We start from the raw sequence: 18643 nt of genomic DNA, 5'->3' as shown, positions 1-18643 counted from the left end.
GCAGCAGGAAATGCTATGCAGGCCACTAGGGGAGGAGAGTCGTCAGTGGTGTCACTCAGGATGAATGATGTAATGCTGACCTACCCACTGCGGTGAGCGTGAGATGAAGCTTGTGAGGGAAGCCAACGGCTTTCAGGTTGGATTTGAGGCCTGCTCCACTGGAGGAAATTCATGCTTTGTGCCGTGAACATGATCAAATGCCATGGCTGCGAGGCATAGGCCCTAACAGGCACCCACCGCTGCCATTTTACTAAATGGACATGTTGTCAGACTGCCTTCTAAATATTAAGTTGATAGCCCCAGATTGGTGCAGTTCTCAGCCTTGGCTAGAGAAGTTCTTACTGCAGTGGGCTAGTGGAGACTCAGACAGTCAAAGCCCTGAGGACAGTGACTGCTGAGCGCTCAGCCCTAAGCTGGACAGCTACCCCAGTACCCAGAGAACACTGCAGAAGATGAGAGCGGGCGAGAATATAAGAGCCAGAAGTAGGAGAAGAAAACCATGACTGCTGCCCTCTGGACATGTCGTGGCTGCGACAGCTATTCACCTCAGCTGTGATTACTGCCACCAGTCATAGCAACAAGATTGGCATCCCAGCAGTCAGCACTAATTGGACCCAGTGAGTGGGTTACAAAAAATGAAAAAGGAAAAGACAGGTAGGAAGGAAGGCTGTTTTTTAGGAGGTTTCTGGGGAGAGTGGGAGGGAGGAGTTAGGGTAGAATTAAGATACACTGTCTACATGTATGAACTTGTCAATGAATAAATAAAGGATTTTTTGGTTGAGACAGGGTTTCTCTGTGTAGCCCTGGCTGTCCTGGACTCATTCTGTACACTAGCCTGGCCTTGAACTCACAGCGATCCACCTGCCTCAGCTTCACGAGTGCTGGGATTAAAGGCGTGCACCACCACTGCTAGCAATAAAGGATTTTCTTAGAGAAGGGATACTGAAGAAAAACCAGACTGAAATATTGCAAATGAAAATTTCAATATTAGCTGGGCGTGGTGATGGATACCTGTAATCCCAACACTGGGGAGGCAGAGGCAGGTGGATCACTGTGAATTTGAGGCTACCCTGGTCTACAAAGTGAGTCCAGGGCAGCTGAGGCTACACAAAAAAACCCTGTCTCAAGCCCACCTCCCCCAAAAGAAGATATGTACCTTCTGGTCAGAAAAGAGCAGAAGAGAACAGGAAATAGTATATGAGGAGGACAGAGAGAGAGAGAGAGAGAGAGAGAGAGAGAGAGAGAGACGGATCTTTGAGGTGCAGTTGTATGAGTCTCCCTAAATACATACAGCTATGCATCCACCACCACAGAAAGTTCTCTAAAAAATTTTTTTTCTTTTTTCTTAATTTTATGTATATGTTTTGCCTGCATGTGTGTCTGTGTACCATGTTCATGCCTGATGTCTGAGGAGATCGGAGAAGGATATCGTGTTCCTTGTAACTGGAGTTACAGATGGTTATGAGCCACCATGTGGGTGCTGGGAATCAAAACCTGGGTCCTCTGGGAAGAGCAATGGTTATGGGGAGTCCACCAGAGATTACCACTCAGACATAGTTAATAGACAATTAAAAAGCTTTATTGCTGATGGCTGGGATCACACTCAGGTATTCAGGGATCCACTGTAGACCCAAGTGTTCAGAGCATGGTGTGTTTGAAGGGGAATTTGAAGAAGCAAGCAGTTTTACAGAAGCTAAAATAAGCAGTGAGCTGTAGGGGATTCTGCACGAGCAGGCAGTTTACCAGAAGGTAAGATAAGCTCTCTGAGGCATCTCTACCTCCAGGTTCCTAGAACAGAGTTTAGTAATTTTCCATGGGACTGATGCATCAGAGGTCAAATTCTAGTTAAACCAGAAATAGCCTCAGCAAGAATACATGATGGCCGGGCGGTGGTGGCGCACGCCTTTAATCCCAGCACTTGGGAGGCAGAGGCAGAGGGCAGGCAGATCGCTGTGAGTTCGAGACCAGCCTGGTCTACAGAGTGAGTCCAGGACAGCCAAGGCTACACAGAGAGACCCTGTCTCTGAAAAAAAAAACAACAACAACAACAACAACAACAAGAAAAAAAAAAAAAGAACACATGATGGAGGAACTCCTATACTTTTTTTCCTTGACACACAGTAAGTACTCTTAAACACTAATTTATCTCTCCAGCCTCCATTTATCTTTTTAAAAAGTACTCATCTGTTTTACTCCTTTAAAAAGTAGCACAGAAGTGGAATCAAACAATGAGCATTCATCCAGGCATACATTCTGCTTCTCTGGTTGAAGATGCTGAGGACCGAGACGGCTGGAGTTGTGGTGCAATGCTTAGTTTTACAAAGAGCAGCCAAATTCTTTTCCACCATGATTTTACCATTTGACAGTCACCAGTCGTGTGTGAACACTCTTGGCTCTTTGCGTTCTATTTCCTAGGAGTGTCAGAGTTCTGTTTTTAGCAGCTCTAGCAGGTTTTTATTTCCATTTCCATTTAACACAAGTTTTCTTTTAATAAGATTTGTTTGGAGAGCCAGGCATCGTGGTGCACACCTTTAATCCCAGTACTCGGGAGGCAGAGGCAGGCAGACCGCTGTGAGTTCGAGGCCAGCCTGGTCTACAAAGCAAGTCCAGGACAGCCAAGGCTACACAGAGAGACCCTGTCTCGAAAAACCAAAAGGAAAAAAAAAAGATTTGTTTGGAGATATGCTACTTCAAAGCATTGGGACTATTTTAGGGAAAGTATAGCTGCAGTCCTTGATGGAAAATTTGATGAGAACATTTATCTGGAGCACAAATGTAGGGACTTCTCCCCTCTGGTCCGAAGAGGGCAGGGAGGGGACAGAAAATGGTGTGTGTCCACTGCCACCAGCTACCAGTCCCTAGAATTTGCTTGCACTACTGGGTTTGAGTCTACTTGTCTACAACATTGTGACACTTGATTTCCCCCAGATGAACCATGTGAACGGATTAAATGTCAAGCCTTACCAAATGTTATAAAAATCCTCCTCTGCCAAAGCATAAATATCCTACTTTAAGAACGGAACCACCCAAACCCAGTTATTTACAGTTGCAGGATTTTAGCCACATCCATGTTCTGGGATTACACATCAGAGCTAGTATGAGGACCTGTGAGCAGCTGAGCTAGGAAAAGTCCACGGCTTCCTAGTTCCTGATTTTGCAGGGCTGATAGAAGTTTTGTGTGTTTGGGGGTGGGGGCTGCAGTGGCAGACAGACGCTTTGTGTGTTTGGGGGTGGGGGGCTGCTGCGGCAGACAGACAGAAGCTTTGTGTGTTGGGGCGCTGCCACGGCAGGTCTGCTTACTCCTCCTCAGGTCTGAGGCTGGCCAGCCGAGGCACTGCACAAATCTTCTGGGGTTGAGGCTGCAGTGTCCCCCCAAAGACATATTCCAGTCTGAGGTCCTGGCTCCCTTCTGGAAGTTGAAACCGAAAGGTCCTGAGGAGGGTGGCAAACATCAGGAAGAGCTCCATTCGAGCAAGCTGTTCTCCAGGGCACATCCTATGCCCTGAAAGCAGAGGGAAAGATTGGAGGGTAACAACAGGTCTGTGTCCATCCCAATTATCTCCCCACGCCAAGACCTCCCAACATTGTGCCTGGATACCTGCAGAGAAGGGCAGGAAGGCCTCGTTGGCTACAAAGTTTCCATCCTTGTCTAGGAAGTGGCCAGGGTTGAACTGATGAGGGGTCTCCCAGCACTCAGGGTCATACAGCACAGAGGCCAGATTGGGTAAGATGATGGTACCCTGCAGAGAAGGGCTGCTGTAGCTCACGCAGTCTCAGGCTTCCCAGGACCCAGCCTGCCCTGGGGCTAGAGCAACTCTACTACGTGGGCGGGAGTGACCAGGGTGCCCCAGACCCAGGGAGATTGAACCGGCAGATTTAGCTCTAGGTTCACACGCATTAAGGAGCTGAGCCTCGTACCTCTGGCTCCATAGCAGCCAGAAGAGAGAAGGAAAAAATGAAGAGAAAGAAAAGGGGGAGGAGATCAAGTTTTGGAAAGACAGAAAACGTAGGGCCAGAGATGGCAACTTGACTGGCTGACCATGAACTGTGTCCTAACATTTCCCTATCTTGTAGTTCTAACCCCAGTCAGCGCCCACTGGCTCATACATGAAGTGAATTGAGGGACCGAAAAGACAATCACACTGAGTAAGTGGGAGCAGGAAGGGCCAAAGGCTCCTTCCCATGTGGGCCCAGGGCTAAAGAGAAACACCATTAGCAGCTAGGGATACAGCTCAGAGGTTGCGCACTTGCTAGTATACAAGGGCTTGAGTTTAACCCTCAGTCTTGGCACAGGAAGGAAGGATGGTGGGAGGGTGAGAAGGGAAGCAACACAAAGGTACAAGCAGAGAAGAACGGGGCTTAGTTATGGTCCTAGGTCTTAGCGCATCCAGCCTCAGGGTTCAGGAGTCCTACCCCGTGGATATTTATCAAGTCCATAGAATCAGGCCAACTATCCCATGGGGACCAGAAGACTGACTGCAGGGTTCTTGCTTTCAACAAAGAGAGCTTTATGTTTCAAAACAAAACAAAACAAACCCTTCTGAAGAGTGCCCAGTAGGTGTATGCTAGTATTTTGGTTTGGTTTGGTTCTTTGGTTTTTTGAGACTGGGTTTCTCTGCATAGTCTTGGCTGTCCTGGACTTGCTTTGTAGATGGGCTGGCCTCGAACTCACAGCGATCTGTCTGCCTCTGCCTCCCAAGTGCTGGGATTAAAGGCGTGTGCCACCACCGCTCAGCAAGTGTGTGAAGGGACAGGCCAGGCTCTAGCCACTTGGACCAGTAAGAAACCCAGATCTGCTCACTCTGCGGCTTTCCATAGAGGTTTTGGGAGACACGTGTTTTCGACTAGTGCCCCAGTAAGCTACACGTTTTCCCATTACAGTGGGGGAATTCCCCCTGGGTATCTGCCTGAGATTAAATAGCCAGATGTACCGTGCCAGCCACACCCTCCACGTTTGTGTGGTGTTGGGCAATAAAGCCAGGGCTTCACTCACATGTACTAAGCCTGTGCTCTACCACTAAGCCACACCTCAGCCACATCATCAATTCTTGTTCTTTTGGTCGTGAGCTTTGGCCTTTAACAGCTGAGTCATCTATCTAACCAGCTCAACAATCCCTCATGATCAAATTCAGGCGAAGGGACATCAGCAAAGAGGCCAGAGTTGCTTATGTAACCCACTCCAAATGCATCTGGTGCCTTGCAAAGCATGCACTGACCTTAGTTCGTGGAGCAGACTCAGAATGCCCCACATCCACACATAAAAGGCAAACATGCCTTCCTCCCACCCCCACCCCTTCCGCCCCAGTTGCTGAGTCATCTGCCTCCTGGGCACTCTATTCTGGCCTGGGCTCTGTGATGGACCACGTATAGGAGTGCCCAGTGCAGTGCGGTGGCCGTGGTGTCGGTGCCTCCCAGAAACAGGTCAATCACCACTTGGATCATGTTCTCCTCGTTGAATGTGGAGACAGGGTCATCCATGGTCTGGTGGCGTGGGGAAGGAACAGCTGTGGGTCTAAGGGTCCCTTGCGGCACAGCCCTGGTGTCTTCCTAAAGTCAGCCTTGTCCCAAGACTTGTAGGATCAGAGCTTTCCAGAGGATGCGATGCCCTGGGAGGGCCTGAGCCCCAGGACTGGGTTGACTTCAACAGGAGTTCAACAGGGAAATGGCAGTTGGAGGTTCACTATCATGTAGAATGTCTGAGCAGAGACAGCTTGAAGAGTGTCCACTGATGTGGTCCGCTGCTGTGACTGTCCCTCGGCTGCTGAAGCCGTGTGATGAGTAATCTTAACTGTCAACTCAACAAAATCTGGAATCGCCTGAGCTCAGCTGTCGGGGGTTGTTTTGATTATGTTAAATGAGGTGGTGAGACCTACCCACGTGGGTAAGGAGAGCAGCATTTCCTGGGCAAAGGACCCTGGCCTGTGTAAGGGTAGAGAAAGCAGACCGGGCACTACCGGGCATTAGCCATTGCTCTCCATTCCTGACTGTGAATATAGCATACCAGTTCTATGAGGCTCCTGCTGCTCAGTGATGACCAGGGTCCTCTGCAAGATCAAGTGCTCTTAAGCACCGAGCCATCTCTCCAGCTCCTAGTTTTTGTTTTTTGTTTTGTTTTGTTTTTTTGACTTGGTAATTATATTTATTTACTCTATTTTATTTTTATTTCTTTTTTTAATATATTTGATTAATTTATTCATATTACATCTCAATTGTTATCCCATCCCTTGTATCCTCCCATTCCTCCCTCCCTCCCATTTTCCCCTTACTCCCCTCCCCTATGACTGTGACTGAGGGGGACCTTCTCCCCCTGTATATGCTCTTCTTGGTAGCCCTAGTTTTGGTTTTTGATACAAAATCTCATGTAATCTAGCCTGGCCTTGACTATGGAGCTGGAAATTACCTTGAACTCCTGATGTTCCTGCCTCTACTTCCTGAGTTCTGGGAATACAGGTTTGTACTACTAACCTAACTTTTTTGTTTTGTCTTGTTTTTCGAGACAGGGTTTCTCTGTGGAGCCTTGGCTGTCCTAGACTCACTTTGTAAGCCAGGCTAGCCTCGAACTCACAGCAATCTGCGGGCCTCTGCCTCCCGAGTGCTGGGATTAAAGGCGTGTGCCACCAGAACCTGGCTCTAGCCTAACTTTTATTTTGTTGGTATATTTTTGTATCATTGGGTATTAAACCTAGGACCTTGCACACAGTAGAACATATGTGTGGACAACAAACATTGGAAAAGGGGGTGTCTTAAAATACCTCTGAACCAAAGGCAGCTTTAAGGTTATCAATCAGTGACTGCCGCAAATGCCACGGGCGACTGACTGACTGAATCCTAAGTGTCAGGCTGACAGAAGCTGTAGTAAGTGGCTGCCCCAGGCAGGAGTGCTTCCTGCGAGTGCTGGGTCTGGCACGGGGCCTGTTCCAGGCTACGTACCTTAGGCACGTAGAACCCGCGTATCCAGGTGGAAGTCACGCACTGCCGCACAGCGCCCACAGCCACCACACTGCTCAGGCGCTGCACCTCATGGAGGATGGCTCGGGTGTAGGGCAGGCGCTCTCGATCCTCGTAGCAGATGGTCTGCGCGGTGCCCAGCACCTCGTCTAGCTCCTGCTGCACTCTCTCTGCAGATGGCTCAGTGAGGGTCTTGGGAAGATGCCCGTGGGCCCAGCCTCCCCTCCCCTCCCCTCCCCTCCTCTCCCCAACCTACCCCACCCCACCCCACCGCAGACCTCTACCTGGTTTTCCACCCAGAGACAGCTGCTGAAGTTCACAGCACTAGGTCATTCGTACCCACACACGCCCCGCCCCCCCGCCCCCCCGCCCCCCCCCCCCCCCCCCCCCGTCATCAACTGTTCCGTGGGAGGGAGAATGTGCTTCCTTGTGAGTTTGCTCTTGGAGGGAGAAGTTGTGAGAAGGGAAAGGACCCAGATGGGAGTCTCGTAGCCTACAGGGAAGGTCCTCCGCCCCCACAGAACAGGAACTGGTTGTAGCCAGTTTGTTCCTTGGAGAACCCCCCAGACGCCTTTGTCCCTCACAACTGTGATCTGACCATTAACCCAGAGCCTGGAACTGAGTGGGTGCTGAAGCATTACTGAATGGGCGAAGCAACGCCTCCCCAGTTACCAGTCCTAAGGGGTGCGATGACTCCCCAAGGTCCTGTAGCAAGTCACAGGCTGGGGACTGAAATGACCCCTGCCTCGCACAGATGAGAACAGGACCCTCCCCTTGCCCATAGAACAGAGCAATGGGCGCACCGTGCCTGACGCCAGAAGCCCCCTTGGAACTAACTGGAGAAGTTAGGCATGGTATAACCGAGGGTGCCCTACCCTGAATGGCTCTGTGATGGACCATGTATAGGAGTGCCCAGTGCAGTGTGGTGGCCGTGGTGTCGGTGCCTCCCAGAAACAGGTCAATCACCACTTGGATCATGTTCTCCTCGTTGAATGTGGAGACAGGGTCATCCATGGTCTGGTGGCGTGGGGAAGGAACAGCTGTGGGTCTAAGGGTCCCTTGCAGCACAGCCCTGGTGTCTTCCTAAGGTCAGACTCGTCCCAAGACTTGTAGGATCAGAGCTTTCCTGAGGATGCTCTGCCCCCTGCTGCCACGCCACGCCCCCCATCCCCCCACCCCTCCCCCCCTGCGCTTCCCAGCCCTGCCCCTGCTGCCACGCCCTCCGCTTCCCAGCCTACCATATGTAGAGAACCAGCTCGGGCCTGGAGGGACCCTTTCTTAACCCAAATTTCAAGGTGCCCAAAAGTTTGCAGAATGAGTCAAAACATGAGAAACAGGACTCATGTCTGAGAAATGGGGTACAACCCAGGAGCACAGCCCCTCGATTCCTGTGCTGCTGGCTAACCTTGGTGATTTGTGACAGGTAGCAGTTGATGAAATCCTTAGGGGTCTCAGGTGTTCTGAGCTTGTGCCTGATAATTTCATGGCGGATGAAGCTTCGCACAGCCTCGTGGTACTTAAATATCTTCTGGTGTGGTCCGGAGATGTAGCGAAGGGCCCATGGAAACATGTCGTACAGCTACGGAAAGAATAGCCCGCTGAGGGCTTATCCAGGCAACCATCCTGTGGCAGGACAGCTGAGCTCCAAAATAGGTGGGGGTCTCTGACTTAAGAAGCTCAGGTCTGGGGGCTGGAGAGATGGCTCAGTGGTTAAGAGCACTGCCTGCTCTTCCAACAGGTCCTGAGTTCAATTCCCAGCAACCACATGGTGGCTCATAACTATCTGTAATGTGATATTGCGCCCTCTTCTGGCTTGCAGGAGTACATGCAAGCAGAGTACTGTATACATAATAAATAAATAGATAAATAAATAAATAAATAAATAAATCTTTAATAAAAAAAAAAAGAAGAAGAAGCTCAGGTCTGGCTTTTGTGTGGAGAGCCCAAAATTGTGTACAAAGAAGCGAGAGCCCAAGAAAGCCAGAATCAGACCCAGTCACACCTCCTGCCCACTTTTTACCATCCCAGCCAAACCCTGGCTGAGGCTCCTGCCTAAACTGCATTCAGACCACATTCCCACAGCCTGCACACCAGCCTCCCCAAAAGCCAAGTAATTACCCGGCGCCAAGCAGTGCTGACAAAGGCTAGGCCAAGGTTGATGGCTTGAATTACTTCCAGGAAGATGGGCTCCTCGGAGAGGAAGTGATGGCCACACACCAGGGCCCCGATAACTCTTGTCATGGATCTGACTATAGGAACCTGAGGGTCGAAGGGTCTCCCTGTGAGGAGAAGGGAGGACTGAGTGTGAGGTGGCACTCAGAGCTCTGTCTCAGCACTCACCCAGCCTCAGACACTGCCAACTGTCTTCTTAACCCATCCCCCCCCCCCCCCCCCCCCGCCTCACTCAAGCCCGTGAGGTGCTCCCAACACCGGCATACTCTGAAAGACGTCGTAAGAGGCTGAACAGACACAGAACACGGGGCGGATGTGTTGCTGCTGGCAAAGACTAGCTATGCTAGGATCCGGGGCGACCTCAAGACAGGGATTTCAGGCCTTTTGAGGCCTGAAAGGGTGAGTATTAGTTTCCCATAGGGAAGGAAGGGTTGGGGCCTATAAAAGTCAGTGGGGAGGGGCTGGAGAGATGGCTCAGAGGTTAAGAGCACTGGCTGTTCTTCCAAAGGTCCTGAGTTCGATTCCCAGCAACCACATGGTGCCTCACAAGCATCTATAGTGAAATCTGATGCCCTCTTCTGGCCTGCAGGAGTTACATGCAGGTAGAACATTGTATATGTAATAAATAAATTAAATTAAAAAAAAAACAGTGGGGAAATCAAGGTGTGAACAGGCTGGAAATTTAAAAGGCCCTAAGTGTTAACTGAGACCACATCCACATCTACAGAGCAGGCTTTTGGGCTTTCTACTTATTTAGGCATTTTTAGGGCCATGCCCACTAGCCTTGGGGAAACTCCCAAGTGGAACCACTAGTAACATTCCTAGGCTTCAGGGACATCACACACACACACAGACACACACACACAGACACACAGACACACACAGACACACACACACACACGCACACACACACACACACACACACATAGATACACACACACACACAGAGACATACACACACACAGACACACACACACAGACACACACACACGCACACACATAGATACACACACACACACAGAGACATACACACACACAGACACACACACACACACGCACACACACACACACACACACACACACACACACACAGGTCGGTATACCTCTATAGGGATGATGTGCTTGAGTATGAAGGGGCACAGGGATAGGCAGGCTTGCCCTGCCCCACTTCCTCTCACCCTGCTCCTGGCGGAACACCTTAGCCAGCTCTGCTGCCTCACGCTGCAGCTGTATCTCTAGCGTCTGCTTGCCAAGGCCCAGCTCTCGAAGAGTCGTCAGGCAGAAGCGTCTCTGCTGACGCCACGTGTGTCCATTGCTGCAGATAACACCTGAATCCAAGGAGAGAGAAGATGATCCCCTGAGACAACTCCACCAGGCTGGCCTAGAGGGCAGACCCCCAAAGAACCTTCTCCACTTGCTCTGGGCTGCTGCTCTGACCAAGAAGGGCATTGTGGGGTGGTGGGCAGTGAGTGCAGATATTCCTGTCCTGGCTCTCCAGTCTGATTCCGTCCCAAGTCCCCACAGAAATGGAGCAGAAAAATAGAGGAGGAGAGAGACAAAAGGGCCCAAGAAAAGGACAGGAGGGACAAGGCAGTTTCTGAGCTGGCCCAGACGTGGCCCTCTCGGGGATTCTGGACAGCTTATTCTCCATGTGTGGGGTGGGGGTGGGAGGGTGGGGGGATGGAAGAGTGGGGGGCTGGGAGAGGCCTGGGGGCGTTGAACACAGTTTCCCATCTAAAGATGAGTACACTGAAAGTCAGAACATGAAGCTGATTCGCTCGAGACCGTGAAGCCCGGAAGGGGCTGAGCTGGGCTTTTATGCACATCTCTTTAACACCTCCCCTCATGTGGAGGGGTTTGAGAACATCTTCCTGAAACTGTTCACAGTCCCTGCTCACAGGTCTCAACAATCCTTGCCATCTTGAGTGCGGTAAAGTACAGCCAGTTTCCCTCCCTCATACGACAGGTGGGCTCACCTTTTTCTCCAAACAGGTCCCGGAAGAACGGGGTGAGGGGTCTCCCAGAGAACTGTTCTGAGTTGGAGACCAGCGCCTCCTTCACTGCCTGGAAGCCGCTCAGCACCACAATGGGGGTAGAGCCCAACCACACGGTAAACACATTGCCATGAGTCTGAGCCAGCTATGGAGAGACCAGGTATCCCACGGCTGCACTTGAAGCCCCGTGGCCCCACTGGCTGAGACCGCCCTCTTGGTGTGGACCCCTACCTTCCTGCACCCCGACACTCAACATCCAGTGCATCTCCTCAGGGCACTTACTGGCTCCTCAGGAACCTGGCCCAGGGTCACAGACTCAAGCCCCATCCATCCTGGGTGTGTCCTAATACACACTATGTAAACGGTCACAATTTCTTGGGGGGTTCTTGGGTGGGCTTCTTATGGGTAGGCCTGAACACCCACTCTTCCCCCCACTTCCTGCTCAGTCTGTACGCTCCATAGTTTATGACCCCTGTGTGCCCCTGCATATGGAAGTGAGGAAACTGAGCCTCAAAGCTTCAGAGCTGGCAGGTGACAAGACCTGGCCCTGATTCTTGCCTCTACTTCCAAAGACCCTAAGCTAAGAGGACAAAGTCCATGCCTTTAGGGCCTCACGTGTGAGGGCCCACTGCTTACCTGGATCAGCATACTTGGGTGCAGCTGAAAGTTTAGTTGCCATAAATTCCCAAGGAGGGGGAAAGGGAATGGGCCAGGAGGAAGGCGGCTCCTTGCCCAGTAGAAGGCGATGAGCCTCAGGAGCAGGAAAGAGGCAGCCAGGAAAGCCATCCCACCAAACAGGGAGAACATTTCTGTGGTCCTGTGCCGCCTCCTCTCTCCCTTTGCTCCCTACTCAAGAATCGGGCCACCTTACTGCCATCTACTCTGGCTTTTATGCTCTCAGGCTCCAAGCAGAGTAAATCCACTCAGTCACGCTCCTCACACAGGAGCCGTAGGGCTCTAGCAGAGGACGAGTTGCAACGCATCCTCCAACATGAACTCCAGCCTTGCTGCTGGCCCACGGCTCCATGCTGGGGAGGCTCTACTCAGCCTCTGCTCAAGCGGTCTGTTAACTGACTACCCTAGCAAGTCTAGGACAGCCAAGGCTGCACAGAGAGACCCTGTCTTGAAAAGGCAAAAAAGAAAGAAAAAAAAAGCTAAATGTTATGGTATGCATAGTGTTTTATGACATTTCTAGTAATATTCTTTAATTTTTCTTGAGACTGTCCTAGATGCATACTTTTAAAAGCATATCTACCCCAACTCTCAACTTCCAACTCCTTCTGGTACACCTAAGAACATCCTCCAAACAACTTCATGTCCTCTTTGTTTGTTTATTTATTTGCTTGGCTGGTTGATTTTTTGAGACAGGGTTTCTCTGTGTAGCCTTGGCTGTCCTGGACTCACTTTGTAGACCAGAATGGCCTCAAACTCACAGCAATCCTCCTGCTTTTGCCTCCTGAGTGCTGAGATTAAAGGCATGTGCCACCACACCCGGCTTCATGATTTTTTTTTAATTAACCTACTACATCCAATTAGTGTCACTCATCTGTGCATGGACGTGGGACAGTCGCTGGAGCGTAGGCAACCTGCCAGTGGTCCTACTCCCATAGGAATGACTCTCCTCCCCCAGTGGTCATCAACTGCCAACAATTCCTCGTCCAGAGGAGAGGCTCCGTGAGGCTGCACCCTCTCTGCTGCCATGGCTCTGATGTGTGCAGGTAACCACAGCTGTGGGGAGTTCGTGTGTGCAGCAGCTACGAGGTGTCTAGAGCATTTCACAGCTCTCTGGCTCTTAAACTCTTTCCGCCCTCTCTTCCACAATGCTCCCTGAGCCTTGACGGGTGAGGGACTGATGCAGGTGTCCCATTTAGGGCTGGGCACCAGCAGTCATTTGTTCTTAGCACTCTGGCCAGTGATGAGCTTTTGCATTAACTGCTGCCCACTGCGGGATGGGAGAAGCTTCTCTGACTAATGCGTTTTATTTGTTTTGAAGCAGGATCTCAGATAGCCCACCTTCTCCTCAGGTTTGCTGCATAGTGGAAGATGACTGTCCCCTACGCAAGTGCTGGAATTGCAAGTGTACACCACCCTGTTCAGTTTCTACTACTAATGTTTTTTATTTCATTTTGAGACAAAGTATGTAGCCAAGACTGGTCTCAAACTCTAAATAGTTAAAGCTGACCTTGAACTTCTTGGTCTGCTTGCCTCTACCTCCCAAGCGCTGGGATTACAGGTGATGCTACCATGATGGGCTTTGTACCACAATTTTTAAAAGGTCAGGAGGCCAAACTGAGAGGAAGCTGGAGCTCCTTAGATGAGTAGACTTGAAGACAAACTCAGGCAGGCTCCTGCCCCAGGCCCTCCCCACCGTCTCCACCTCTGGGGGTTCTGTCTCTGGGTTCTCGATTGGATGTTCAACTTGCTGGTCTCCTGGGAAGAGAGCTCAGCTGAGCCGGCGAGGTGTGGACACACTGCGTGCAAACAGTTAACACTGCGGCTTCCGTGGACTAAGCTGCCTTCCCTCCAGCAAGTTCTGCCTCTCCTCTCTAAAAACATCTCTTGATAGACTACAGGTGTTAGCCGGCCGGCCAGCCGTGGTGGCACACTTCGGAGGCTACGGCAGGAAGGTTGTGAACTGAAGGCTATCCTGGCCTATACTGAACCCCTTTCCAAAAATAAAACAAGGCAGCGACTTTGGGCCTCTGAGGCTTTCCCTACCAGACTTCACCCTTACCCAATGCTTCTACACACTGTGCGGCTCCCACAGCACCCCGATGTTGGCTCTGTTTATTAACAATTAAGCTTTATTACACAACCCAACTAACACACACAAGAAGGAAAAAAAGGTTAAAGGGACAGAAGAGTGAACCTCCGGTATCCGTTCCACAGGACGGGTCCTTAGGTGTTTCTCAGTCCAGAGTGCTGGTCCGGCCGCTCGCTCCTCTCCGCGCTCTCCTCCTCCCAACCTGTGTTTTGTCTTCTCACTACCTTCCCAGGCACATGTAAAGGGCGGTCTCTTTCTCCCTTTGAGGGTCAATTAGGAAAACAATAGCCACGGTGGGGTTCCCAGGTAGGCTTCCTGAATTCCAAGCCCAGGAAGGCTCTAAACAGTTTCTCACAAGGTATTTATGGTGTGCCCCAAGGGTAAAGCCCGCCAAGACTGCTTCCACCTGTGACAATGCTTAATCTTTCCCACACCCCCGGTCTCGTCTGGGATTGAACTCATGGCTCTGTCACCCTTACTGGTTTTTCACAACATGGCCAGCTCAATGAATGACATCAGGCCTCCCTTTCTCTGGCTTTCTGTGTCAGGTTCCTCAGCTTTGATCTGAGTGGCACACTTACTGAGGAAGGACCTGGCAGCACACTGTCCTACATGTGTCATGACAAGCCTTTTTGTATAAGAATTTCCTCCTGAGCCCAGGCACAGTGGCACTCACCTTTAATCCCAGCATGTGGGAGGCAGAGGCAGGCAGATGCTGTGAGTTCGAGGCCAGCCTGGTCTACAAAGTGAGTCAGGACAGCCAAGGCTGTGAGCACTGGACAAGGGCTAGCTTCCCTGAGCAGAAGCCCCCTCCCTGCTCTGTGCTCAATCAGCTTGAAGTCAACTTCCCTGGGAGCTAGAGGAGGGGCTCACTTCCCTGAGATCCAAACACAAGCTCGCCTTGTCAGATTAGGGCCAGCTTCCCCTTCCCCAATTGTGTGGGAGACCCCGGAAGTGTAACAGCTACAGCAGATGAAAAATTTAGATAAGAGTCTCCCTGCAGCATGACTCAAAGCTCCTCTGCCCTGTACCTTATCAATTAAGGCCAAATTCCCCTAAGCCCCTTACCCAGTTATGTGATGCCAAGGCTGGGAAAGTCCCGCTTGTGGTTTCTGCCTTTAAAAACCTTGTATTCTAAGGAATCAAGGCCACCCACCTTCCTCAGCCTCTGGGGAACAGACAGTCTTTGCTCTGGAGCAAGATCAATAAAAAAAGACCCTATGTACACTGCATCTGGCTGGTCTCTGGTGGTCTGTGGAGATTTGTGACTTGGGCATTTCAAGGCTACACAGAGAAACCCTGTCTTGAAAACCTGGAGGAAAAAAGAAAAAAGAAATAAAATGAAAAAGGTAATGCCTCTGTCATATGCCTGTGTGTTCCGCCTCGGCACCATCTATCCAGCTATATGGAGAGCCTTCTCAAATCAGATGCAACATTAAAGGCTTTTTTTTTTTCAAAGATGGGAAACCTGTCACCCTACTGGGAAACATGTCTGCTCAACCTTCCCAAGAGTGTTAACCTTTGGCAGGCTTCCTCCCTCCTTTGCCCAAGGGTTACAGCATTCTGTCTGCTGGGAAACAGGGCTGCCCAACTCTCCCAAGTGTGCTGACCTTTGACAGGCTTGCTCCCTCCTACCCCCAAGGATTACACTATTCTGCATGCTTAGGACAGCACTCAGTTTCTAAAACAGAGACACTCCCAGCACATTGGGTCACCATATTTCAAAGACCGCAAGTGACAGAAGCATGAAAACCACCACCCCACCCCACCCTCGCCCCATCCCACCCCCGGGAACAAAAGCCTTTATTTCTCACCCTCAGTGACTGAGCAATGGTCACAAGGTTCTCTCTTAAAGGACTTCCCATGCAGCACATGGCTGACCTTGGTATAGCAGGCCAGCAAGTTGTTCTAGGTCCTTGGCAGCCTTCTTAGAGAGCTACCATTGCTACCCAGGCCATGGGGCCATTTCCTTTTAGAATTCTAGAGCAAAAATGGAGAAAACGCAGACTGCGTCCCATGCCATGACTCTTAAAAACTGTAGTAAGCCAGCACGCCCTTTCTGAGGCCTCCACATGAACTTCTAAAGTACTGGGAAAGATGTTTCTCTTCTATTCACACTCTATAAAATGAAGCCAGAGGTTATAATTCAAGCCCAGGTCTCCTGTCTCCAATTCAGTGTTCTCTTTTCATGGACGCCTCCAGCTGGGGCAGGGGAGGCTCTGAACTAGTAAAGGAAACTCCTGACGGTGAGGAGAAGACATGGAGGACCCCAAGACCTTGCCGTGCTTGTGGGTTCCAAGCCAGCCACAGGAGATTAGCCTCCACTAGGCTGCTGCCTGCCTCCTTGAGTAACTACATCCATAATCTCTCTCCCAGTGCAGGGAAGGGAGAGGGCCCTGGGGGTTCTGGGAGTGGCCACTCGGTCCTCTCTGCCTCCAGACTCAGGCAACCGAGAGCCCTTCCCACGGCTCTACGCCAACAGTGATATGGAGGATTCCAGCCCCAGCCACGGCAGTAGTGCTCCACTTCTTGCTGTATTTTGTCCCTCACTGTAGAGCCTGTGCTCGCCCCCCCCCCTCCAGCCCCCAGCTTAGTGCCCCACTAAGAGGGAAGACACAGTGAAGGTCTTGGTTTCTTTAAAACCCAGTTATGTTTTTGTTTTAACGCCAATGTGTGGGATATGGGGCTGTTTTTAGTTTGTCCACAGCTGCTAATTGCCTGGTGCAGCTCAGAGAGGGGGTATGGTCTTTGCTGGCCGGAGATAGCTTAATTCTGAGGACTCGGAGAGGGTATAAATAACAGAGTACAGAGAGAGAAAAGGAACGTTCCGAGGAGACGGTCGAAGGGGGAAGAAGGCTACTGGTTCACTGGACTGAGATTGGTACTGCCCCAAAGAACCCGACCCTAAACAGGCAGAAGCAGCCGAAGAGCACTCCTCCACCATCTCTCCCCACTAACCTCCCTTTTCTTCTACCTAGTGTTGGGGTGTTGGAAGGGATTAGGAGGATTAAGAGCAGCGGAGAAGGGAGGTAAAGGCATTAGAAACCCTTAGTACAAAGTACTGGTTGCAGGACCAAAGGCAGAGACATAGGCAAAGATCCCTAAACTGACCTCCATGCACACAAAGAGGAGTTCTTTCTTGTGTTTCACTTGTCTAATGTGCCCAGTGCTGCTTCTTTTCTTTCCTTTTTTTTGTTTTTTGTTTGTTTGTTTGGTTGGTTGGTTTGGTTTGGTTTTTTCGAGACAGGATTTCTCTGTGTAGCCTTGATTGTCCTGGACTTGCTTTGTAGACTAGGCTGGCCTAGAACTCACAGCAATCCGTCTGCCTCTGCCTCCCAAGTGATGGGATTAAAGGCATGCACCAACACTATCCGACTTTTTTTTTCCTCAGTGTTTCTTATGAGTCACGAGAACAAATGGAAGCCTGGCCTGATTCCTCTGGTGACCATGTGAAGTCTCCAGAAGAGAGAAGCCAATTCTGGAGAAGGTTTGGAAACCCAAGGATTTCTGACTTAAGAAAGGGCAAACCGGTCAACTTCACAGAACCAGAAGTCACACGTAGACCTCTTTCCTTTTGCGGCCATCGCTGGATTGCAGCCGCTGAAGTGATGCTCAATCCCTTTGTGACTTCTGATTGAAGCAAGAACCGCAAACGCTATTTCAATGCACCTTCTCACATTTGGAGGAAGAGCGTGTCTTTCCCTCTTTCCCATGAGCTGAGCAGGACAATGGCCAGTCCACGCCCACTCAAAAGGACGATGGAGTGCAGGTTGTCCAAGGACACTACAAAGGCCAGCAGATTGGCAAGGAGGTCCAGGTGTACAGGAAGAAATGTGCTAGTCTACACTGAATAAGTGCAGTGAAAAAAGGCTAACGGCACAACTGTCCACGTGGGCATCCACCCCAGCAAGGTGGGTGTCACCAGGGTAAAGCTGGACAAAGACCAGAAGAAGATCCTGGAAAGGAAAGCCAAGTCCCGACAAGTAGGAAAGGAGAAGAGCAAATACAAGGAGGAAATGCTTGAGAGGATGCAGGAGTCGGGGCCTCTCATACACAGCTCTCATTTAAAGACTGTTTAAGTAAAAACAAACAAACAAACAAACAAACAAACCCAGGCCACAGCCGTTTTGTGGACTTTATTGTCAGTTCTTTTTCTCCCTCTCAAACACACTCATAAACACTATAACACTAACATCAAGTATCTAGTTGTGTAGTCTGGGGACATGCCATGAAGCCTGCCAGCCTGCCATGACTTCAGTGCTGAGAATCTACAGTGCACTGTGTAACCCAGGCGGCACAGGCTGTCGGCTAAACCAGCACTTGATATCTGACAATGAGGCAGATAGTGATGGCACTCAAGGGGCAGAGGCAGGGGGTGCTCTGTGAGTTTCCTGCCTGGTCTACAGAGCAAATTCTAGGAAGTCAGGGCTACACAGAGAAACCCTGTCTCAAAAAAACCCAAAAAATATTTATTTTTTAAAAAATCAAGTGGCAATACATATGTAGACTTATGTCTGGGACTTCAATTAGATTCTATTGTTCAACATGTGTGTGTGTGTGTGTGTGTGTGTGTGTGTGTGTGTGTGTGTTTATACCAATACTATGCTGTTTGTACTATTACAGCTCTGTAGTACAACTTGAGACTGAGGGTGGTGATACCTCTAGCAGTGATTTTATTGTTTAAGATAATTTAGTTTGTGTGTGTGTGTGTGTGTGTGTGTGTGTGTGTGTGTGTGTGTTGTGGTGGTGGTGGTGGTGGATATAA

At 50.4% G+C, this 18643-nt stretch overlaps 1 protein-coding gene and 1 pseudogene across 2 annotated transcripts; one reads left to right on the top strand and one right to left on the bottom strand.

Annotated features, from left to right (window-relative positions):
- Positions 1 to 1557: 1557 nt before the first annotated feature.
- Positions 1558 to 10283, bottom strand: LOC311609503 (cytochrome P450 2J5-like). The gene is made up of 7 exons (XM_084802651.1): positions 10224 to 10283; positions 9067 to 9227; positions 8354 to 8527; positions 7824 to 7965; positions 6931 to 7118; positions 3599 to 3740; positions 1558 to 3502 (listed from the first exon to the last, which is right to left on the bottom strand). The coding sequence occupies exons 2-7, from the start codon at positions 9187 to 9189 to the stop codon at positions 3297 to 3299; spliced, it is 975 nt and encodes a 324-aa protein (XP_084658777.1). The 5' UTR covers positions 9190 to 9227; positions 10224 to 10283; the 3' UTR covers positions 1558 to 3296.
- Positions 10284 to 12813: 2530 nt separating this feature from the next.
- LOC311608057 (ribosomal protein uL24-like) lies at positions 12814 to 17957 on the top strand (annotated as a pseudogene). Its single transcript has 3 exons — positions 12814 to 12832; positions 16255 to 16412; positions 17422 to 17957. The product of its transcript is annotated as a ribosomal protein uL24-like (transcript).
- The last annotated feature ends 686 nt before the right edge of the window (positions 17958 to 18643 follow it).

This window comes from Acomys minous (assembly GCF_964271855.1).
Source record: "Acomys minous genome assembly, chromosome: 11".
Lineage (NCBI taxonomy): Eukaryota > Metazoa > Chordata > Mammalia > Rodentia > Muridae > Acomys > Acomys minous.
This window is presented reverse-complemented; position numbering and strand designations above follow the sequence as displayed.

Bases quoted from the DNA above. Each gene is read 5' to 3' on its own strand.
- LOC311609503 (XM_084802651.1), bottom strand. From the start codon at position 9,189: ATGACAAGAGTTATCGGGGCCCTGGTGTGTGGCCATCACTTCCTCTCC. The intron at 7,966-8,353 runs GTTAGCCAGCAG...CCACGCCACCAG, and splicing joins ACCTGTCACAAATCACCAAG to ACCATGGATGACCCTGTCTC. The intron at 3,503-3,598 runs GTATCCAGGCAC...CTCTGCTTTCAG, and splicing joins CTTCCTGCCCTTCTCTGCAG to GGCATAGGATGTGCCCTGGA.